Source organism: Cucurbitaria berberidis (assembly GCF_010015615.1).
Source record: "Cucurbitaria berberidis CBS 394.84 unplaced genomic scaffold K460scaffold_4, whole genome shotgun sequence".
NCBI classification, from domain to species: domain Eukaryota; kingdom Fungi; phylum Ascomycota; class Dothideomycetes; order Pleosporales; family Cucurbitariaceae; genus Cucurbitaria; species Cucurbitaria berberidis.
Window position 1 is genome coordinate 3,199,628 of NW_024468938.1, and position 20,940 is coordinate 3,220,567.

The window sequence follows — 20,940 nt, forward strand, 5'->3', positions numbered from 1 at the left end:
ACTACTCCTACGACTACTACGAGATGGTTGGCCCCGTCTGTATACTTCTAGCGACTCGAGGCCCGGCCAAGCACAAAGACACCCACAATCACCACCGCCAAAACACCAATAGCTCCGGGAAGAAGAAGGTCGTTGGGCACCCCCGCGATAATCTCCGGCTGCTGCGCGACCGGCGTAGGCTGGGCTCGGTGCTTTGATCTTGGCCGCGCCTCCGCTTCTTCCTCGTCATCAAAGTACTTCTTGCGCTCGCGAAGTATAGACTCTGGCGGAGTAACTGGCCTCGCCAAGGCAGGTTGGGGGTTGACTTCGGCAACAAGCGGCGGCTTGTCTGGGTCGTGCACAAAAAGATCCACCTTCTCGCGATGCCCAAGGCGAGAAAGGCTGATGGCCTCGATGAGGTCATCATTCGTCGTGATGGAGACAGTGTCGCCTTCATTGTCGAGGTAGCTCAGGGCGAACCCTGCTTTGGACACCTTGCCATGCTCAAAGCTGGGTGCACCCCCGATTGACTCCACCTCGGCCCCAAGCTTGCTAGCTACATTTGAGATGAGCTCTTCGATACCGGACGAAGCCACGACCTGCAGGCGGTGCACACGTCCGCTAGGCGCCTTGAATTTGAAAGGAAAGGGCAAGTCTTCCAGGGCGGTCGGCGGCACACTGGCCACCGCAGACTGGGGCGGAGACTCTCCATGGTGCGAAGCAGAGTCATTGGGAAGGACGCTATCTCCACGATCCATGAAGGCAGGGCGGTGCTCGTGGGAAACCATGGATCGATGGTCAGGCGTGCCAGGGATTCGGCTTCCACCCTCGCCAGACATCATCGACTCCGTCTCATTGTCCAACGACAGCCAGAACTTATTCCAGGCCGGCCCTTCACTGTCTGTCGTGCTGATGTTGTTGATCTTGGCATAGCTTAGCGCACCGTCAGTCTCCAGGTTCGAGTAGACTTACCTGGTCAAGAGTGGCATAGGTCAGCTTGAGGACATCGACCATGCCTACAATTTCACCGGCATCGCTCATGACAGGCAAGTTGAGATAGTGGCCGTCTTTGACAAGTTAGCCCATGTGGCCTGTAAAAGCGCTCGTACTCATTTCAAGCTTACCGTGCATCTTGCGAAGCGCCGACTGGATACTCATATCCATAGGCGCAAAGTCGGGATGGGGAGTCATGACTCTAACGACGCTGCAGGTAGCTGGGTCCAGGCCAGCAGCAATGACACGAAGAACAACGTCTTTGCTGGTGAAGATGCCAGTTATTGAACCCTGGTCTTGAACCAAAACGGCCGTAGTGTGATTCTCCTTCATCAGTGCAGCCGCCTCTTTGACCGACGTGCGAACAGATACCGTAGTTGGAGGCAATCCGGTCAAGACGGATTCTAGGGTGGGGCCAGACATCTTCTGTCGAATGGCCTCGACGTAGTGTATAATCTGTTGTGGTTGACTCGAGCCAAGTTCTGCCTGTACACCCTCCAAAGCATCATAGAGCTTGCGGGATGAGCTGTATGCGCGCTCCAGCTTCTCCATGGCATCGTAGAAGCACTTTGTAATGTCCAAGATACCAGAGATATCGTGGTTCTCGTCCATGACAGGCAAGTGACGAAAGCCTTTTCTAACCATAAGGTCGAGTGCATCGGTGGCACTGGTATCGGTCTTTGCGCAGAGAGGGTTCTTGGTCATAATCTCTTCAATTGTAACGTCGCGCGCCTTGATTCCAGCTCCAACCACACGGAAAGCCAAGTCTTTCGCCGTGAAGATACCAGCAATACGATCGTCGTCATCCGTAACTAATACGCAATCTTCCCTCTTCGCTGCCATCAACTGAGCTGCCTCGGCGACGGTGGTATTGGGCTTGATCTGCAAGGCCGGGCTCGGTTTGAGGGCAAGAACGGTGCCAGGGGGTGCCTTTCTCGTGGGACGCACTCGTCCTCCGGGGTTCTTCTTCTTGTTCAGATCCGTCTCGATCTTCCGTCGGATGGCCTGTTGTTGTGGTCACGATAAGCCAAAGTCCAGGTAGGTTTCTCTCCTCAGCTACACTCACATCGTCCCGCTTCGACATCTTCGCCCGACTGGCGCTGAGTGTTGAAGTGCCTGCATCGCTCTGGGTGACGTGGGACTCCAGTGCTGGTCGTGGGATGCCAGATGGGCTACTGGCGAACTGAGCGGGAGCTGGGGTGCGGTTCTTGGGCGTCCCCCGCATAGTACCAGTGTGTGACATGATGGCGGCTCACACGGTTTGTTGGCAGCACAAGGTTGTCTTGTTGGCGGTTGAGGGGCCAGTAGGAAAATGCTCACCAGCGTCTACGGAGGGCGTAGAAGATCGGTTGCCAGGCAGGGCCAGGTTGTTGCTAGCTAGCAAAAACAACGCGCTCGGGAAAGCGCCGAGGCCAGGACACGGGTCACAAGCACACCGCCACACCCACAATACACAAAATGGATAGGGAACATGGGGCAGGACAGGTCACAATATCTTGGCAAGACCGTGGGCTTGCAGGCTCCCTCTTTTCGTTACTTGGTAGAATACCCTTCAACGTCACGTCAACAATGAGAGAGTGGGAGGGTCCGCTCAAAGAAGCTAGCGCATAGATTGATAAGATGAGATCTCCAGGGCCCGGGGTCGGTCGAACCACAGGTCCAGACAATATCCAAGGCCGACAACTTGTTCTTCCAGCCCTGCTCGCACTAACTCTTCAAAAAGTGTATTCCCGAAATCCCGATACGACACGTCTTCATATCGTGTACCGGAAACGCGGGCTGTCGTCACCTAATTCCGCGACCTCCTCATCACTCATACCCTCAATGAGATGCTCCTCTTCGCCCTTCTCGCGGCGTGTGTTCGCCATGTTGAGACAGACCCACAGGACAGCATAACACGCAATTGCAAAGGCGACCATAGCCATGGTAATGCCGTGGCCTTTTATGAAGCGCGGGCGATCTGCGGTAGGGTATATCTACGCTCTGTTAGCCAAATCTTAGGCTCCAGACTGCGGAATAGGGCTGCCCTACAAAAGCAGACATGATGCCTGCGCAATTACCAATCGATAGCTGCAAGCCTGTTGCGCTCGTACGCTTTCCGTATCGCGGCAAGTTGGTTGGCAGCCACGCCAATGGAAGGCCGACACATACGTAAAGACCCATGGCCACCAAGAAACAGCCAGCGTAATGTGTTGCCGAGCTCGACGGGCTAATCAACATTGCGTAGCCGATGATGCTGACAATGCCGAACAGGATACTGTAGAGCCCGCGCTTCTGCTGCCTGTCTGAGAAATGCGCAACGACCAGATATGTGATAGCGCCCAATGCATAGCAAGGGATAGTAAGAACCTGGACCATTTCCGTCGACGCCTTGGGCATGATACTCTTGATTATCGATGGCAAAAACGTAGAAAATCCATACAGCATTGTGTCCGATCCAAACTGCGCGAAGCAAAACGTCCAGACCTTCCAGTCCTTGAAACACTTCTTGACATCTTCCCAATGGAACTCTGCAGCTTTTTTGGTGTACCCAGTCTGGCGTTTCAGACGGGCAGCGGCAAACGTTCTTTCCTGGTGGTCAAGGAAATACGCCGTCTCGGGGCTGTCGGGAAGAATCCACCACGTGGCGATCCCGAGAACAAAAGTCGGAATGCCTTCAAGGATCATAATCCATCGCCAGCCTCTTTGGCCGGAAAGGCCATCCATGTGACCAATTCCATAAGCAAGGAGGCCACCACATGCGCCAGCAAGAGCGGCGGACACGAAAAGATAGCCAATGCGTAGAGCGAGCTCGCGTTTGGTGTAGAAAAAGGTCAGGTAGACAGCCATGCCAGGGAAGAGGCCTCCTTCAACAGCACCCAGGAGCAAACGACACGCAATTAGACCGCCGTAGCTCTGCACAAGGCCAGTCAATGTAGCGATGATCCCCCAGGCTACCGTAATAAAAGCGATCCAACGAGATGGCCGCAGCTTCTTCAATACCAGATTGGAGGGAATCTCGGAGAGAATATAGGTGACGAAGAGGATCGAGACAGCTGTCTGAAACTGATTGGGGCTCAAGTCGAGGTCTGTTTCCAGACCGTAGAGACGGGCATTGCCAATGTTAACCCTAATGGTATGTAAGCACGATGCTTGTGCAATTGCTTGGTTGACAAAGGCAACTATGTCGTCTTCATCCAGTGTTTGTAGAGAATAGTCGACCCTGAACGTACCTATCAAGAAAACTGAGTAAGTATAGAAGCATCACCACGGGGATGATAAACAGGTCTAGCTTCCGGACAAGCTTAGCCTCGTACACTGGATCGGCCTCTCCTAGTTGCCTCTCAACCTCATCACTCTCCACCGATTTCGCAACATTCGGCCCAGTCGCCTCATCCGGTTTCGCGACGTCGCTCATGGTGTGGTAGATTTTGAAAGCGGTAAGATTCAGATTACCGATGACTCGAGGTGGGTTGCGCTTATCGTCCCGTGTCCAACATGCGAGCTGTGATGGGTTTATCCTTTTAAGCCCGAAGTTGGAACCATCATTGTCACCTGTGTCATGTTACCACGAGATGGACACCTTCGTGGTTTTAAATCTTCGCGGTCGAATTGTAGCGGGAGTGCAGATTCAGCGCGGGGCTGGGCCATTAGGTACGATAAAGCGTTGTGCTAGCCATCTTCGGTATGAGGTATGAAGCTAACCTGCTTTTGGTATAGATATGCTGCACCAGAGATAACGAACGAGATGCCAAGAGGAACAGGATGTCGACAACACTTCAAGATTGGATAAACTGATGATGCACTCGTGGCTATAAAAATAGCACCTTCTTATAACTGTCCACAGACAGTTGTATGCTGCCACACATCTAGCGCCACGACCTAGTGCTACCCATGTTTATGGAACAAGAACCTTCCGAAGAATGCAGTTGGTAACAGTGGGGTGCGCATTGAGATATTCCTCTACCACGTAGGTAGACACAGGTGATCCTCCGCCAGGGCTTTTCCCAGTCGCTCTGAATGATCTGTGTCGAATCAGGTCAAGTTAGACGAGTGCGAAGACGAGTAGGCAAAGTTCGTCGCGTCCCAGCTTGTTGGGAGAACAATTCCAGAATAGATGTCAATCTGTATAGACGGATCAATAGGCCAGATCAAGTCGTCGCGTGCAAGGTCAATCTCAGGTGCAGTCCTCGCCCCCATAGTCAATGGTCTTTGAACACTGGTCAGATTCGACCGCGCGATGGCCCGAACTTCTTTCGCCATCCTCTTCCCAAGCGGCCATATGGACCCCATAGCATTCAGAAAGCCGATGCTGAGGCGCACGCGATCGCGAGCTATTGAAAGCGGAAAATCTTCGAGAAGGTGTGTGCATGCGGAAACCTGGACTGCGGCAAGCTGGGCAGTGATACACATGGTCAAGATGCTGTGCTTCTCGACAACGCATGGAATGGCAAGGAGTTTAGTCTGCATTCCCACCGCCTTCAGCGTTCGTGCAGTGTGTGCACTTCGTCCTGATTTTGGCGGTACGACGAATGGATTCGGCGATGAAAATGCTTCTGCCAACATCTCCTCTGCACTGTATGCTAACGATGAGAAAGGCCGATGCACAACCGAGAGGATTCTATTTACGATCAACCTTAAGTGTGGGGCATGAACTCGGATACTCACATTGCTGCGATCATATGGGCTGTGAACCTTAAGAAAAGAGAAGAGAGAGTTAGCAAGCATTTCAAATCACATTGGGCGCGAGTCCGTACATCACTTCGTCCATTTTGCCGTTCCTTTGAAGAGGATCCCTCTTGCATGCTGGAAGGAGTGACAACCATATCGCAAATTTTGCATCACAGCTGTCGATTAAGCTCTCCCCAAAGGTACCTGTTTCTATGAACATCTTCATGACTGCAACGTGTCAGCTTGTACCCATATAGCTACCAATGCGGATGTGCTTACTATTTGCGGCAATCTGAGTCATGTCGTACAGGTACACGAGGGACGAATAAATAATCTCAATTTCCTCAAATTCGCGATTCTCGTACTCAGCCCATGTTGCAATTTGCGGGATTTGCTAGCTATGTTAGTATTGGCAATACAGAGTACTCGGACCGGACGTACCCCTGATTCGTACAAGTCGTCATCGCAAGGTAGGTCGACGAAGTTTGGTACAGTAAGCAAAGTATAGATTGGAGAGTTGGTCACGATTGCAAAGTACTGGTTAGCAATAGTAATCATATAGTATGTTCTCCTCCAAGATTCCTCGAGAACTGGATTTGCTTCACCATACGCTTGAGCGAAGCCTGTTTGATTCATGCACAGCTCCAGAGCAAGTGAAACCGCTTGATCCAGCCGCAATCGTGCTTCGCCTCGCACATCGCAATGATATTGTGCAATCGCAAAGAGCATCAGTGCTTGGACATTGAAGGGTGTTCTTGCAAGACTAACAGAGCTCAGAGCTTGCAAAGCCGTTTTGTAGTAAGGTTCCGACACAGTCCAGGGCGCATATATGCATCCAATCCATTGTAAAACAAGCAAAAGCTCATCCATCCCATGTTTTTCGTGCAGGCGCCTAGCTTGGAAGTAGTGAAATGGAAGGACGATGGGAAATGAGGGCCAGAAGTTTTCGAAGTACAACTCTAGGAGTCGATCAACGCTAACTTGGAAAGCTAGAGGGTTCAGTTGAGAAGTCTGCGATTCCACGTGGGGTATAGCATCGATCGCCACGCTGCCAAAGAGGCCATCGGAGAGCGACTGATGGCCGGTCGGAGACGAGCGTGTAGAGGATTGAAGTTCATGTCCATTATTCGGCGGGTCAGGATTCTGGTTCTGCTGCGTGTGCTCAGCTTCTTGTTGTAACCGTAGACGTCGTCGTGCTAGTGCAGCTTTGTCGAGACCGCCTCTTCTCGACTTTTGATACGTGCACTCTTTCCCGTCGTGCTTGCACCGGTTGCATATTGGTTGGGTAGCATCGCATTTTACATGTCTGCCACGACACTGTGTACATGCCAACACGACGCGGTCAATTCGTTTGGGGTCTCCACATGGATCCATCAAGCTAATGGCGGGGTGGGGTTCTAATGATTGAAGCGGGGTTGATCTCCAGGGGTGAGTGGGCTCGCTACAGGCTGCGCCGAGTTTTGTGATGAGAGGATTTCCAAAGTGCCTACGCCCTAGTTGAGCTAGTTTTGTGATGAGCAACGAATTAGGAGAAGACGAGTTGTGGCTGAACGTCAAAAAACTGTAGGTTACGGTCATCTGCTTATGCAGCCGACCAGATCAACTTCGTACTGAGCTTGGCAACAGTCGGAGTTACACGTCGGAAGTCGCTCCTTTTCCACCGACCTGTACAATTACTCTGCGAAAGGGGTACGCAGGATGATATAATCCTATGTTTATTCAGAGACGTTATGTTGCATCTGACGCTTGGATTCTTCTACACTTCCAGGCTCTCACCACCGCCGTTCTTTGTCTTCGGCACAATCTTCAGGGAAAAGTCCACATGCGGCACGCCCTGATGTATACTACTCGTACTCACAATGTCGATATCCTCACAGACATATTTCTCGACATTATGCTCGGTCAATCCACCACTGACCTCCACCAAGAATGCCTTTCTGTCGCCCGTGCCACGTCCCCACTTTCCCTTCAATTGTGCAGCAGCCACTTTGACACCATCCGGCGTGAAGTTGTCCAGCATGACGATGTCAGCACCAGCTGCGATTGCCTCGTCTGCCTCCTCGAAGCTTTGGCACTCGACCTCAACTTTGATGGCAAAGCCGCCTGCTGACTTGGCGGCGCGGACAGCGTTTGTTATACTTCCCGCAGCAACTATGTGATTGTCTTTCAGCATAGTCATGGCGGATAAGTCGACACGATGCGCGTCCACGCCACCGACAAGCATTCCATACTTCTCCACTAGCCGGAAGCCAGGCGTAGTCTTTCGGGTTCCAGCAAGTATATTAGGATAGCCAGCTTTGCGGAGGAGCACCAGCAAGCGATCTGATTTTGTCGCTATACCGGAGCAACGTGCCAGTGTGTTTAGTGCTACGCGCTCGCCCAAAAGGATTTTGCGGACTGGTCCCCGTACGGTTGCACAGTGTGTAATTGGTTGGAAGGAAGAACCTTCTTTGACGTGCCATTCAACTCTGCATCCGTTAATGCCGCCAATTTTACGTGATGTGCGGGGGAGCTCACGTGCAATCCAGCTGCCGGAAGACTTCGTCGAAGAAAGGCACACCGGCTACAACGCCCTAACTACCGTCAGGCTGTAGTAAGAAGAAGAGAGGAAAACTTACCTCGCTCTTGCCCAGAAGTTTCGCCTCGGATATCTCCTCACCGACCACGAAGCCGCCATAGTCGAAGCTCGGCGTATCCTCTTCGAGCCATTCCAAGATGTGACGCTTGTACGTCTGAGGAAGCAAATGAGCTACTGAGCCGTGTGCTGGAGCGCCTTCTCCCATGTTTAACAGTAGTCACTAGTACTCCAGGAAATCGGGTTGAAGCTGAACCCTCGGTGCTGGGGTAGTGGGCTGTAGAGATGAGTTCATGGGAGTTCGGTAGGGCTCAAAGGTTATCGATACTTTAGTTGCCGGCGCTAAGCGGCCGCGGATCGGATCTCCATTCATCTGATTATTCCCCTGTACGTATGCAAGGGGCGTCAACGTCCCGTACGAGGGTGCTATGTTCGCTACAAATGACTGAAGGTCTATATCTTCGACTTGGACTTTTCTCCCGTCAAACGCCGCCAGCCGCTCCTTCGCGTCCTACTCAGATGCAATGGGCAAGATATCTCTCCCGCCCTCGGCCTCATCTCCAAGTCTTCCGCAGCATCGGTCGTCGACCCCTTCGCCATATGCAGCATTTCCTTGAGAGAGGGCCAATCTGCTTCACTTTATTCTGCACCATCGCTACAAACGCATCCAAAGTGCCCGTGACAGATCTGCCACCCCTGACTCATAGGTTCTTAGTCTGTCGCTATCTTCGGCCTGCGGCTCGCTCATTTGCTTGGGAAATTTATACAATACCTAGGTACTACCTGTAGTAGTAACTGTACCAATGGACCTCGGGATGTTCACTCTGTAAGAAGCAGATTAGTGCCCAATCACGTGCCAATACATCCTAGCGTTCATCCGATAACGATATGACGCAGGGTCCATCTTGCTATGCCTCAGGGCATCCCACGTGCCTCGGACACTCCCTTGTATCAGCCATCTGACTGGCCACCATCCCCCGCCGATCCTCATGATGCCTCAAACACCGCCCTGCCTCGTCTGCGTGACCTCGTGAGGTGTCATGTCTAGTGCTGCGCCCTGAGTGGCTATGGCCTTTGATCCTTTCATACATCTTATTCATCTATATTGCAAGCTCCCCGACGCAACGCTCGGTACTATTCGGTGCTTCTATAGTACTTCATTACGCTCCAACGACTAGGTGGGTATTCCTGGACCAGTCGATTCAATACAACGACACTCGAGAAGGCGGCGAGTAACCAGACTAGAACAACGACCTTCCGCATCGAGGAGAAGCGTAGTCGCCACTGCGAATCAAGACGAACGACGTGAAGGCGTGGGTTAAGAGCCGCCACTACGGGAGTCTATCGACCCGCGAAAGCTTGTCACTGCTTGTTCCACAGCACCAGGCCATTGCTACAGACTAGCACTTCGACATGCCGGCCATGCTAGCCTCCTTTGTTCAGGCCGCAAAGGAGGGAGTACAAAATGTAGCCTCCTCCCGGGGCTTCTTCCCAGCAGAGTCAACAGACATGCCTTCTCTCAGGACGCTCAGTAAATTCGCTTTCAGCGGTGCTCAGGTGCTACTTGGTGGTGTGGGGACCCAGAGGGTGATGGGCGCGTACACACAGAGTTGTCCGGCCCCCCAGTTGAGCTGCCATAACACTACCGTTGTGGAGAACTTGTGTTGCTTCAATGCGCCAGGAGGACAAATACTGCAGACACAGTTTTGGGATACAACCCCGGCCACTGGACCGGAGGATAGCTGGACTCTCCATGGCTTATGGTACGCAGTTTCACGGCTTTTCGTTTACGTCAAGCATATCCTAATCTAGTTGAACAGGCCCGACCGCTGCGATGGTACATACGATGCCAACTGCGACCCGTCGCGCGCTTACTCCAACATATCCGCTATTATATCCTCATTCGGCGCCACTGAACTCCTCAACTACATGTCCACGTACTGGAAAGACTACAAAGGCGATGACGAAAGCTTCTGGTACCACGAGTGGGCCAAGCACGGCACCTGTATTTCCACCTTGGAGCCCGAGTGCTACACCGACCACAAGGCTACTGAGGAGGTCGTTGACTACTTCCAGAAAGCGGTAGATTTGTTCAAGCAACTGCCTAGTTATGAGTGGTTGAAAGCAGCAGGCATCGAACCGAGCACCGACAAGACGTGGACGTTTGCACAGATACAGAGTGCGCTCGCTGCGAAGAGGCCGGGTGTGGAGGTCACCTTGGGTTGCAAGAGTGGTGCATTGAATGAGATATGGTATCATTACGATGTGCGCGGGTCGTTACAGACAGGCGAATTTGTAGCGTCAGACCCAGATGGCACGAAGAGCACATGCCCGCAGAGTGGCATCAAGTATCTTCCCAAGAATGGCGGCTCGACACCTCCTCGCACTACAACTACTGTAGCTTCTCCACAGCCTACGAGCACGTCTGCGCCCGGTACGCCCTTCAGTGGCCGTGGATATCTCAATGTGCTGGTCAATGGATCGAAGAAGGGTTGCATCATCTCCAAGGGGGGTTGGTACGCGACTGGCACCTGCGCCACGTTTACCGCTTCATCGGTTGACAATGGCTTCACGCTCTCGAGCTCAAAGGGCAAGTGTGGCATCATTAGCGGGGCATTGACGTGCGATAACACGGTGACCGCTGCCACAGGGTTTACCAGTGTGAGTGGCAACTTGGCAGTTGGTGGAAGTGCGAATTGGAGCGCGGATAAGGCTGCCTCCGGGAGCACGCAACAGTCGGTTTATGCCGGCGCAGATCATTCGACAACGTTCGCGATCTCATGGCAGAGTGTATAAAGAGTATGGAAGGACATAATGTACTCAGTAGTTTGTTGCATTGTGCACTGGTTAAGCAGAGACTTTCCAACTTTCATCATCTTTGATGCACAGAGCGGAGTTGATCATGCGAGCCAAAAAGGGCCCTCTCCATGCGCCTTAGGTATCATTCAACTCGATTCCCGTCTTCTTTCGTAATCCATGACATGTTGAAAGACGCCATCTCAATTCTTTTTGTTGAAAACCCCATCAAACGCCATGTTACGCCACCCGATACCGACCAAGACGGGCTTAGATGGGTAGAGGGAAAGTGACGGCCCACGCCGCAATCTCCTTCTTCAAGCTGTTGATCTCATCAACCTCACCAGATGCTGCCTTGGCCTTGAAGTCCTTGAGCTTGTTGTTCTCCTTGGGTAGGTCACCCTGGATCTTCTTGCATAGCTTGATGCAAATGTCGATGTAGTTTGCAATCTTCTTGAAGTCCTCCTCACCCAGACCCCTCGACGTCATAGCCGGCGCTCCGATACGAATGCCCATTGGCGTCAAGGCAGACTTGTCGCCAGGTGTGGTGTTCTTGTTGCACGCAATGTTCACCTGCTCCAACACGGCTTCGACGCGTGCGCCGTCGAGGGCGAAGGGCTTAAGGTCCAGGAGTACCATGTGGTTGTCTGTGCCATCGGTGACGAGCTTGTAGCCAAGTTCCTTGAAAGCTACTTCGAGGGTTTTGGCGTTCTTGATGACCTGCTGTTGGTAAAGCTTGAAGTCCTCCGTCTGTGCCTGCTTGAGTGCGACGGCGAGCGCGGTGATGGTGTGGTTGTGCGGGCCACCTTGGTGACCGGGGAAGACGGAGAAGTTGATGGGTCCCTCAAGATCGTAGAGAGTCTCCTTGCCCGTCTTGGCGTCCGTCTTGCGCACGCCCTTGCGGAAGAAGATCATTGCGCCACGAGGTCCACGGAGCGACTTATGGGTAGTCGTGGTGACGATGTCGCAGTACGGGAAAGGCGACTTGTTTACGCCAGCAGCGACGAGGCCGGAGATATGGGCCATGTCCATTAGGAGGTAGCAGCCGACCTTGTCAGCGATTTCGCGCATGCGGGCGTAGTCAATCTCGCGGCAGTATGCGGAGGTACCGGCAACGAGTACCTTGGGACGGTACATGAGGGCGTTCTGCTCGAGCTGGTCGTAGTCAATGAGGCCGGTGTCGAGGTTTACGCGGTAAGGGAACGTCTCGAAGTAGGTAGAAACAGCTGAGATCCTGCGTTTTGTCAGTCACCCGTTCCCTCATGCTCTTGCTCGTGCACTTGTCAGACGCACTTTCTCTGCGGTGTCTGGTAACCGTGACTCAGATGTCCACCATGCGGTAGATCCAGACCCATCAGCCTGTCGTGTGGCCTCATGATGGCCTGGTAGGCCTGCAAGTTCGCCGGGCTACCGCTCAGGCACTGCACGTTGACTCCCCACTTCTCCGAATCCAGACCGAACGTCTCGAGCGCACGCTTCTGACATAGCAGCTCAACAGCGTCAATATGCTCGTTGCCGCCATAGTAACGTGCGCCGGGGTAGCCCTCGGAGTACTTGTTCGACATGGGCGAGCCAAGAGCGTCGAAGACGGCGCGAGACGTGACATTCTCTGATGCGATGAGGAGGATGGACTCGCGCTGACGCTGGATTTCTTTCTCCTGATGCTCTGCTTAGGACATTGTATTCTTCCGGGGCTGTATGAGAAGCTCACCATGATCTGCGCGACCTCCTGGTCCGTCTCCACCAAGGACTTCTCCATGAGCTGTCATGAGTCAATATCAGATACAACTGCTTACAGGTGGTGTGGGGTAGGTACTCACGTCCTGGTGGGACTTGGGCAGTGCGTAACTAGACATGGTGGGATTAATCGATGGGGTGAAGGAGAGAGAGGGGAAAGAAAGCGTAGAACACCAAGCTTGGAAGACTGGTGAGAGAATTTAAACAGAGTCCCGCGTAAGCACCTTTGCGAAGACGCGCCCCTCCAGCTTTAAACGGCAACATTTTTTATGCGGGACAACCTTGGAAGTCGGACTACGCTGGGTTAGGAAAGGCGCCTTCGACAAAAGCAGCCGGTCATCGGACTCCGACATGGCCTTCCGACGTGTGTGGGTTAGTCCATCCTTCCAATTCCTTCATAACGAATACCACACACGCCTTATAGCCAACAACAGGACCACATGTCGTTGGTCTTCCTATGGAGGGCGTGGAAGCCACGAGAGTTGGCGGTCCCGCTAGAAGGTAGCATCATCACCACCACCACCAGTCGACAAAGCCACCTCTGAGCGTCCGTTCATGATCTTCAAGCACCAGGCAATGTTTTTCCAATACGACATATCCATTTCTTTCATTCTTTCGTTTGCTACATAAATACAGTCGTCTCCTTGCAACCGAGCCATTATCGAGCTCATATAACTCCTCCACGTCCGTCGTTGTTGTGAAGTCTTTCCATCCGATGCAATAAGAGTGTCCAACGCCGAGTAATGCCAAAATATCGTTCAGAGCAGCAAGCTACCACAACGCGTCGCCAAAAAAGGGTATGCAATCGATTCAGGTCGAAGAGAACAAAGCCAAGTACACTCGGCGCCAATACACAATTCGCCAAACTAACATTTTCCTAATCGTCGTTCTTGAAGGGGGTCGAACCAGTGCTGCCTTCGTTAATCATTGTCGGTCAAGCGATCCAAAACAATGATGCTCAATATCATGACGAGCAACCCAATGGTTACTATTATCAGCAATACAAAGCCGAACCAGCCTAGCACCATGGCTGAAGTCCCGACTCCCGACTTTACGCTCCCGTTCCCCAGGTCTTGTGCGATGGTTGCTGCTGCTACTGACGCTGTGTGTTGCCACAGCACGGAGACGAGGACGAAGATGGATGAGATGAAGATGAGTGCGAGGGCGACTTGAGAGACCGGCCTTGATGGGAAGGGCTTGACGTCGACGTCGGATCCCGTTCGCTCATCGCGCTCCTCGTGCCACCCAGGGAATGTTGCGAGGAGAATGAAGGTGAAGAAGGCGAGGATAATGGCGACAATGAGCAGATAGGGGAAGACGACGGCATCCTTGAACGTAGCGGCGATCCATACTAGGTTGAGGGGGTCTTGGTCGACAGAAAGGTTGTCTACAAGCGCCGTTGCGTTGTTGGAGCAGATGTAGCCGCCGCCGTCCCGGTTGATGCAGATACCGAAGTATCCGACGCGGACACCGAGTCGCGCATTACCGACAATGTTTGCGATGGCTTGTGTAACGCCAGGGTCGACTTGTTCGATGGCGTAGGCTGGTGTGTACTTTTCGTACCATAGTGAGATGAGGAAGATGCCGGGTATGAGCGGTGAAGTGGATGAGCACCCCGCTAGTAATAGTGCTACGTATGATTAGCTGCTGCATCCTTTTCACACTTTGATGGTAAACTTACATAGTAAGATGATAGCAATGGCGATCAAGATCATGAGAACATGGTGGTAGCCCAGAAACGGTATTAACCCTAGTGCATCATGTTAGCAACCATTCCGTCTGTAGCGGTAGTAGTGTAATACTCACGTTGCATGGTGACCGCGAACCGCAGTCCCGCCATTGTGTATATGTCTCCCCTTTAGAATGCCTCGTGCGGGTCTTGGATTATCCCTGCGCCCCCAATGGGCCGGGCGAGATGTACGGTGGAATGCACTCCGACCTGTGCTGCTGGCGTCTCTGTCTCTAAAAGAAGGTGAAGAGAGTGGACGGTCGGTCGGCCTGTGCCCAGAATAGCTGTGTCGAATATGCGTGGAATGCCGTTCGAGATTTGAGATGCGGTACGCTTGGTAGGTAGCTCTTGGGGCAGCTTCGGTTGGAATGTAAACTAGGATAACGATTGTCAGATGCCTCCTGTTGTGGAAGAAGATTCAGCGTGGGTGTGAAGTGAAGGTGGAAGCGTGGAATGTGACTTGTCTCTTTGCCTGCAGCCTCGAATAGTTTTGGTGGTGCCAGAAATGATGAGGTTGGGTGGTTTGGTGGTGGCTGGCAAAGATGGCTGGTAGCATAAACAACGCGCGCGCCCATAGCAACACCCGGCACACGGACGTCATCCCCCAGCCGCGCGCAGCAACCAATCACTGCAGCCCGCCCATGCTCGGAGTATTCTTCTTCTAGAAAAAATATACTACTGACTGACTTGTTCCTGCATTAGAGCGGCCCCATCGCGCTGCATCTCCAGCCTCTTCTTTCCGTGCTGCGACGTGGCAGCTTGCTTGCGGACCACCGACTTGACTAGGTGGGCCACCTCCTATGCGTCTTCTCCTACCTAATAGTCGAGTGGATCCTATATATCTGGTTCCATATCCGCCTAGACGATGCGATTCTACCATTGCCTCGGCCACCAAGGACGGGACGCCTGCTGTCCCAAGTTCTTATCGTCTTCCAAGGCACTACTCGACCTGTGACGCCACAGAGAACACTGCGAGCAACTCTTCGACACGCGTAGTCCTACACAACCTTCACGATGAAATCTCAGCTCGTGCTGCTAGACGTCACCATTGTGATTGTGGCAGAGGGAGCGTTTCGCCCGTCTTCTGCGTCGGCCCGTTTGCAATCGATCGTGGGTAGTCCTGAAGTTCGTGTAGGTGCAACAGCTCATCAGCAGGCTGCTGCTCCTCGTCTGTCGATCGGGTACGTCACACGGCCAGCAGGCTCATTTGCGTTTGCAGGCGGCGAAACCAGTACTTCCCGACGTGGGATTTCGCCCTCGCAGCCTGTTTCCCATGCTGTTGGCGACAGCACTGGAGGCAGATGATGTCACTGCACGTGGGTCTCGATTCCGGCGCAGGGACCTTGTAGCGTCTGCCCCACCTCGAAGCAGCATTCACAACATGCATGTGCTCAGGGACGGGCGCACAAGACTCACAGGTAAAGACCCCTAGGGTTGGAGTGGCTCCAGGTCCAGGAATTGGATTCAGGCCTATGAGGTTGCTCTGGGCAAACTACAAATGTACCTGAATACCGCCCGCACGAGGCAAACCGCGCTTGTGAACATCTCCTATCAACCACCCCCTGCTCCTTTGCCCCCATAATGTCTAACAGAGACCACCAATGGGAACAGTAGTCTAATCTGATCTTTGCCAGAGAACTGGTCTTCCAGCTTATATGACGCTAGAGTTACGTCGTAGCATCACGAGCGTGCTTTCATGCCTGGCAGCTGTCAGACAACCCTCCTGCTGCTGTCACGCAATCGGCAGCCATGAACATGACGTAGCTTCCCGATTCCTCGACAGCATATAAACAGCCGTCTGTCTCTGCTCAAATCTTGCTCCATCCACCAACACCTGCAACTCGAACATCCAATCTGCACATTCACCCAAACCAATCCCCCAAGCCAACCACCAATCTTCAAGATGTCTGACGCTCTCCGCAAAGATTTCCACACCAAGGCTGGGGAGAAGATTGTACGCCGAAGCCATCTAGCCTCCTACTGTATTAACACAACTTACTAACCCCTACCCAGACTCCCGACTCCTCCAAGTCAACTCTTGACAAGGCCAAGGAGAGTATTACTGGTGCCGGTGACAAGGCCGCCCGTGGTGCTCAACCAGACTCCGAGAAGTCCACTTCGCAATCCGTCAGTGACAAGTTCGGCCGCTCCAAGGATAGAGAAGTCCACGGCAGCTCCAGCGGCTCCGTCGTCGACAAGGTAAGAAGAGCACCGGCGAAAGTGCATTTGAGATACACACTAACTTACTCTGTTTGCAGACCAAGAGCGCTTTCGGTCTCGGCGATAAGCACTAGATGCTCTCTATCCCAACAGGTTATGGAATAGAAACCGACGGAGTGCCTTGCTCGTCACAGGATTGGAGACGATGCACCTGATGACTTGTGGTTGAGGGATGCGACTGCTTTATGAGATACCATGCCCTAGGGCTAATGAATGAATACTCTTGAACCTACCAACTTTCCTCTCCGTGATCCGAGTGTGATGGCCTTGATAGCGCAGTCTCCAATTGCATCTTGACTTAACAAATTGTCGGGATAGGAGACGGAACAATCTGTTTCAGGGGCAGTCAAAGCGTCCTAGGGCGGCACCTAGAGGGACGAGTAACATGATGATGAATATCACATTCATGATAAATCCGGATCCCGCATGTACACTACTTTACGGTATCACACCCAAATCCTACACCAGTCCTCTCAGTTCCAATGTGTGGTAGCGTTCCGGTACCTCAACACCAAACGCCAAGCCCCAAACAACCAACCCAAAACACGTTCACGCCCGTCTTGTAATGTAGTCCTTGTTCTCAATCGTAACACTCTTCGTCTTCGAATCGTTAGCACTAAACCTCGGCTTTTGAAATGTTTCCAGATTAGAGAACTTACCATATGATTGACCTTGTACACCCCCACCAACCGACTCGAAAGCTCAAACATATTATTCCGCAGTGAGATGACAATAAACTGCGCATTCTTCGTCCTCTCTTTGATATAACTCGCCACAATGCTCACGTTCCGGAAGTCCAGCGCAGCATCAATTTCATCCATAACATACAGTGGTGTCGGCTTATATTGGTGTAGCGCAAACACCAGCGCCAAACTGGACAGGGTTTTCTCTCCACCGGAAAGGTTAGTGATGGTTTTCCAGGATTTCTTCGGTGGCATGACGGAGAAAATAATGCCTTCGGTGAAGGCGTCGAGAGTGTCCACATAGTCGAGCTCGGCATTGCCGCCCATGGTAATCATTTGGTACATGTTTTTTAGGCGGGCGCTGATGATGTCGAAGCCTGTCTTGAAGCTCTCCTTACGTAATTTGCGGAGTTCATTGCACTTTTGTTTTGCAGCGTCGCGTGCGGAAACAGCGTTGGCGAGGTCAGACGAACGTGTTGCGTGCTCCTCGACACGCTTGCGGTATTCGGCGAGAACAGAAAGATCAACCTGTGTGTTTTCCTTCTTCTTCTCGAGGTGTGCGATTTCATCCTTGAGGACAGACTTATCCTTCTCTAGTAGTTCGTCTTTGGAATATGAGGGAAGGCCTACGTCGCACTCTTGCTCCTCGCCCAAATCACTGGAGAAGTTGTTAGATATGTCCTTATGTTGGAAGGATGAGATGTACTTACGTCACGTTCTGATAGGACAGCTTGCTCAACTTCTCGTGGAAGTAAGCCTGCTTCTTCTGAAACTCGCCGAGACTCTTCTGGCCCTCCTCAAGCTTGTTCCGCATTTCAATTTCTACGGCGCGGGTTTCGTTCAGCTCTACCCTCTTCTCATCAAGCTCTTTCTTAACTGCTTGTAGTTCGTCCTTCCTTGACTCAAGTGTCTGTGATATTCATTAGCTTGAGGTATGTGGCGAGTGTATTAAAGAGTCGGTGTACCTCTCGTGCTTCTTCAGCTTGCTGTCGGATGCCGAACACATCACGTTGTTGAGCCTGCATATCTTCTTCGACTTTCTCTGCCTCAGTCGCAAGCTTCTCGAGTTCCCTGATTGCATCAGCATAAGCCTTCTCATGCTTGGCTCGCTGTTTTTCTTCCTTTGACTTCGAGACTTCAGCGTTCGATGCCTGATCAGTCAAAGTATCGATTTGCTGCTTCAAACCATCAACCTTGGCTTTTTGACTTCGGAGCTTCACACCACCGATCTCCATGATTTTTTCTTGCAGGCGTTTGATCTCGGCTTCGACATCTGCTGTCTCGGCATGGAGTTTCGATGTCTCCTTCTCCATCAAGGTGATGCTCTTTTCCAACAACGAGATTCGTCCTTTGTCTGGTTTCGTTGACGCTTGTTCGGCACTTAGCTCCTCGATGCGGCGTTCGCAGTCTGCCATATTACGATCGAAGCTGTCTAGCTCAAGTGCGATCTTCTGCGCCGTTGTATCAAGCTCAGGTATTTTTTGACTGAGGTCGCGCAAGGCGATTTCAAGCTCTCGTTGCTCTTGTTGAAACTCTGCAAAGTTCTGTTCGAGTACATCTCGGTCCTGCTCAAGCTTGGTAACTTGATCCTTGGAAACATCGGAAGCAAGCTTGGACGACATCTTCCCCTTCATGACCCGACTTCCACCACCACTCATGGTACCAGCCGTGTCAATGAGTTTCCCGTCAAGAGTGACGACTCGCCATCGCTTTGCACCATAGGCGATGCGCTCTGCCTGGTCCAGATCCTGTGCAACGAGTGTGTTTGTCATGACCTGGAAGAACGCGGGTCTAAGCCTGTCATGCTTAGGCTTTACGAGGTCAAACAGACGAGGAACATTTTCCGGTGTCTGGACCGGAGACATGTCGCGCTTGGCAAGGCGGTCTAACAGGATGAAGTTGGCGCGGCCGAGATTGTTTTTTCGCAAATACTCGATGCACTGCTGACCGGATTCTACAGAGTCAACCACCATGTTGTCTAGCTGCGAGCAAGCGGTAGAGATCGCAACGTCGTATTTCTGGTCGATTGTGCCTAGGTTGCCGAGTCGGCCATGGAAACCATCAATACGTCCAGATTCCTTTAAGCGCATGAGACCTGTCAAAACATTGCCTTGTGTTTGTGCTGAAGAGAGGCTAGCGCGAGCTTCGTCTGCCTTTGCTCTCGCACCCGAGAGCTTCGACCTCAATGCCGGCTCCTTCAGTGTATAGTCCTCCATCTTGACCTGCGCTTTTTGGATTTCTTTTTCGACACGCTTCCTCTCCGCTTTGCATTCATCAAGCTCGGTGGCCTTTGCTTGCTTCGATTCCTGGAATCCTACAAGTTTTGCCTCAACATCGACAATGCCCTTGGCACCCGCATTTTCTCTCTCACGAAGGATATCGAGCTCGCTTTGTGCGACTGCAATCGCCGACAGCTTCTCGTTGATCCTGGCGCTCCAAGGCTCGAGAAACTTCTGCTTGGCTGCAATCTCGTCCGAAAGGCCTTGCGTCTTGCCTGCCAAGCTCTGACGCACAGCTTCGAGCTCCTTTTCTTCGGCCTTCATACACTGCTCCAGCTCGGCCATCTCTTCACTATAGCGCTCTAGATCTGCAGCATATTGCTTGGCGAGACTCTGGGCTTCGGACCTGCCGTAGTTGCTCGTCTCCTTGGTCTTCTCTAGCTTCTTCTGTTTGCCCGCCAAGAACTTCTTCTTCTCCTCGAACTTGACTGTCTCCTTGTCGATGCGCGCAACCTCCTTTTGGTACTCCTGGTTCTTCTTCCCGAGTTGCTCGCATTCTTTGGCACCTTTGTTGAATTGCCGTTCGAGTTGTTGGATGTCGTCCTCGCTACCTCGGTGTTTCTGCAGCTCTTCGTCTAATTGGGCTTGTAAGCCAGAGACAGCCTCCTGGGTGACCTCCATGTGATCGTCGAACTCAGAGATGTAGATCTGATAGAGAGTAGACTGTTTAGTAGCTAGTTCGTTCTCGTCCCGGATATAGGCCAAGGCTTTGCTTTTCTTCTCCTCCAGTCCGCTCTTCTCTTTTTCCACATGCTGTACTCGGCTGGTTTTCTCCTGGCAGAGCTCATTCAGGGTCTCCACTTCGGCTGTAGACTCCTCAATGGGTGCTTTGTACTTGGACGTGCCAATGATGTCCTCTAGGTATTCGAGGAGGCCATCATCGTGGTCGCCCAGTGCTTTCGGCTTCATCTGTGCGATGGCCTCGACTTCACCTTGCAAAATCAAGAAACGCTTGTGGTCGAGATCTACCCCCCGGTCTCGTAGTAGGGTCGTGACGATTGTGAAGGTAGACTCCTTGTTGTTAATATAGTATTTGCTCGAGTTGTTCTTGAAGGCTCTTCGCGAGATGACTAGCTGTGAGTCTGGAACTACTTCACACCCGTCGGTTGGAAGATCCTTGACTTCCTCAAAGTGAACCTGGACTTCGCAATAGTCCAAATCCATATATGCAGCCGAATTGTGAATGAGTGCCGAAAGCTTGCTCTGCCTCATTTTGCTTGCACGGAAGCCAAAGACGAAGAGCAGGGCGTCGATGACGTTTGACTTGCCGGAACCGTTTGGCCCAACTACAGAGCTAAA

At 52.3% G+C, this 20,940-nt stretch overlaps 10 protein-coding genes across 10 annotated transcripts; 4 read left to right on the forward strand and 6 right to left on the reverse strand.

Annotated features, from left to right (window-relative positions):
* Positions 1 to 31: 31 nt before the first annotated feature.
* Positions 32 to 2,346, reverse strand: K460DRAFT_368704 (CBS-domain-containing protein). The gene is made up of 4 exons (XM_040933831.1): positions 2,039 to 2,346; positions 1,104 to 1,977; positions 952 to 1,046; positions 32 to 902 (listed from the first exon to the last, which is right to left on the reverse strand). The coding sequence occupies exons 1-4, from the start codon at positions 2,213 to 2,215 to the stop codon at positions 48 to 50; spliced, it is 2,001 nt and encodes a 666-aa protein (XP_040786409.1). The 5' UTR covers positions 2,216 to 2,346; the 3' UTR covers positions 32 to 47.
* A 208-nt stretch (positions 2,347 to 2,554) lies between these two features.
* On the reverse strand, positions 2,555 to 4,565 carry K460DRAFT_368706 (high-affinity nicotinic acid transporter-like protein). The gene is made up of 3 exons (XM_040933832.1): positions 4,185 to 4,565; positions 3,004 to 4,081; positions 2,555 to 2,948 (listed from the first exon to the last, which is right to left on the reverse strand). The coding sequence occupies exons 1-3, from the start codon at positions 4,367 to 4,369 to the stop codon at positions 2,727 to 2,729; spliced, it is 1,485 nt and encodes a 494-aa protein (XP_040786410.1). The 5' UTR covers positions 4,370 to 4,565; the 3' UTR covers positions 2,555 to 2,726.
* Positions 4,566 to 4,811: 246 nt separating this feature from the next.
* K460DRAFT_387804 (uncharacterized protein) lies at positions 4,812 to 8,405 on the reverse strand (the record flags this gene model as incomplete). The annotated part of the gene is made up of 7 exons (XM_040935661.1): positions 4,812 to 5,572; positions 5,620 to 5,646; positions 5,709 to 5,850; positions 5,902 to 6,016; positions 6,064 to 6,611; positions 7,468 to 8,019; positions 8,237 to 8,405. 7 exons carry the CDS (start codon positions 8,403 to 8,405, stop codon positions 4,987 to 4,989), a joined length of 2,139 nt encoding a protein of 712 aa, XP_040786411.1. The 3' UTR covers positions 4,812 to 4,986.
* A 1,301-nt stretch (positions 8,406 to 9,706) lies between these two features.
* On the forward strand, positions 9,707 to 10,993 carry K460DRAFT_286875 (ribonuclease T2; the record flags this gene model as incomplete). Its single annotated transcript, XM_040928930.1, has 2 exons — positions 9,707 to 9,960; positions 10,018 to 10,993. 2 exons carry the CDS (start codon positions 9,707 to 9,709, stop codon positions 10,991 to 10,993), a joined length of 1,230 nt encoding a protein of 409 aa, XP_040786412.1.
* A 135-nt stretch (positions 10,994 to 11,128) lies between these two features.
* Positions 11,129 to 12,658, reverse strand: K460DRAFT_152507 (glycine hydroxymethyltransferase). Its single transcript, XM_040926822.1, has 2 exons — positions 12,287 to 12,658; positions 11,129 to 12,227 (listed from the first exon to the last, which is right to left on the reverse strand). Exons 1-2 carry the CDS (start codon positions 12,556 to 12,558, stop codon positions 11,264 to 11,266), a joined length of 1,236 nt encoding a protein of 411 aa, XP_040786413.1. The 5' UTR covers positions 12,559 to 12,658; the 3' UTR covers positions 11,129 to 11,263.
* Positions 12,659 to 13,650: 992 nt separating this feature from the next.
* K460DRAFT_290673 (membrane fusion mating protein FIG1) lies at positions 13,651 to 14,570 on the reverse strand (the record flags this gene model as incomplete). Its single annotated transcript, XM_040929217.1, has 3 exons — positions 13,651 to 14,360; positions 14,412 to 14,480; positions 14,537 to 14,570. The coding sequence occupies 3 exons, from the start codon at positions 14,568 to 14,570 to the stop codon at positions 13,651 to 13,653; spliced, it is 813 nt and encodes a 270-aa protein (XP_040786414.1).
* K460DRAFT_152489 (uncharacterized protein) lies at positions 14,369 to 15,091 on the reverse strand. Its single transcript, XM_040926821.1, has 2 exons — positions 14,537 to 15,091; positions 14,369 to 14,480 (listed from the first exon to the last, which is right to left on the reverse strand). Exon 1 carries the CDS (start codon positions 15,032 to 15,034, stop codon positions 14,693 to 14,695), a length of 342 nt encoding a protein of 113 aa, XP_040786415.1. The 5' UTR covers positions 15,035 to 15,091; the 3' UTR covers positions 14,369 to 14,480; positions 14,537 to 14,692.
* A 57-nt stretch (positions 15,092 to 15,148) lies between these two features.
* Positions 15,149 to 15,611, forward strand: K460DRAFT_152556 (uncharacterized protein). Its single transcript, XM_040926823.1, has one exon. The coding sequence runs from the start codon at positions 15,260 to 15,262 to the stop codon at positions 15,575 to 15,577; it is 318 nt and encodes a 105-aa protein (XP_040786416.1). The 5' UTR covers positions 15,149 to 15,259; the 3' UTR covers positions 15,578 to 15,611.
* Positions 15,612 to 16,362: 751 nt separating this feature from the next.
* K460DRAFT_408175 (uncharacterized protein) lies at positions 16,363 to 16,753 on the forward strand (the record flags this gene model as incomplete). The annotated part of the gene is made up of 3 exons (XM_040937141.1): positions 16,363 to 16,413; positions 16,473 to 16,658; positions 16,718 to 16,753. The coding sequence occupies 3 exons, from the start codon at positions 16,363 to 16,365 to the stop codon at positions 16,751 to 16,753; spliced, it is 273 nt and encodes a 90-aa protein (XP_040786417.1).
* A 763-nt stretch (positions 16,754 to 17,516) lies between these two features.
* Positions 17,517 to 18,299, forward strand: K460DRAFT_152571 (uncharacterized protein). Its single transcript, XM_040926824.1, has one exon. It carries the CDS (start codon positions 17,688 to 17,690, stop codon positions 18,246 to 18,248), a length of 561 nt encoding a protein of 186 aa, XP_040786418.1. The 5' UTR covers positions 17,517 to 17,687; the 3' UTR covers positions 18,249 to 18,299.
* Positions 18,300 to 20,940: the final 2,641 nt, after the last annotated feature.

Excerpts from the sequence above, each read along its gene's own strand:
- K460DRAFT_152507 (XM_040926822.1), bottom strand. The coding sequence starts at position 12,558 with ATGTCGAACAAGTACTCCGAGGGCTACCCCGGCGCACGTTACTATGGC. Across the intron at positions 12,228-12,286 it reads TACCAGACACCGCAGAGAAA|GATCTCAGCTGTTTCTACCT; the intron begins GTGCGTCTGACA and ends GACAAAACGCAG.
- K460DRAFT_368706 (XM_040933832.1), bottom strand. The coding sequence starts at position 4,369 with ATGAGCGACGTCGCGAAACCGGATGAGGCGACTGGGCCGAATGTTGCG. Across the intron at positions 4,082-4,184 it reads TTACTCAGTTTTCTTGATAG|GGTTAACATTGGCAATGCCC; the intron begins GTACGTTCAGGG and ends ACATACCATTAG. Across the intron at positions 2,949-3,003 it reads CAGGCATCATGTCTGCTTTT|ATATACCCTACCGCAGATCG; the intron begins GTAGGGCAGCCC and ends AACAGAGCGTAG.
- K460DRAFT_152571 (XM_040926824.1), top strand. The coding sequence starts at position 17,688 with ATGGTAATCATTTGGTACATGTTTTTTAGGCGGGCGCTGATGATGTCG.
- K460DRAFT_368704 (XM_040933831.1), bottom strand. The coding sequence starts at position 2,215 with ATGTCACACACTGGTACTATGCGGGGGACGCCCAAGAACCGCACCCCA. Across the intron at positions 1,978-2,038 it reads AGATGTCGAAGCGGGACGAT|GCCATCCGACGGAAGATCGA; the intron begins GTGAGTGTAGCT and ends CCACAACAACAG. Across the intron at positions 903-951 it reads CCTATGCCACTCTTGACCAG|ATCAACAACATCAGCACGAC; the intron begins GTAAGTCTACTC and ends AGCTATGCCAAG.
- K460DRAFT_152489 (XM_040926821.1), bottom strand. The coding sequence starts at position 15,034 with ATGGGCGCGCGCGTTGTTTATGCTACCAGCCATCTTTGCCAGCCACCA.
- K460DRAFT_152556 (XM_040926823.1), top strand. The coding sequence starts at position 15,260 with ATGCGTCTTCTCCTACCTAATAGTCGAGTGGATCCTATATATCTGGTT.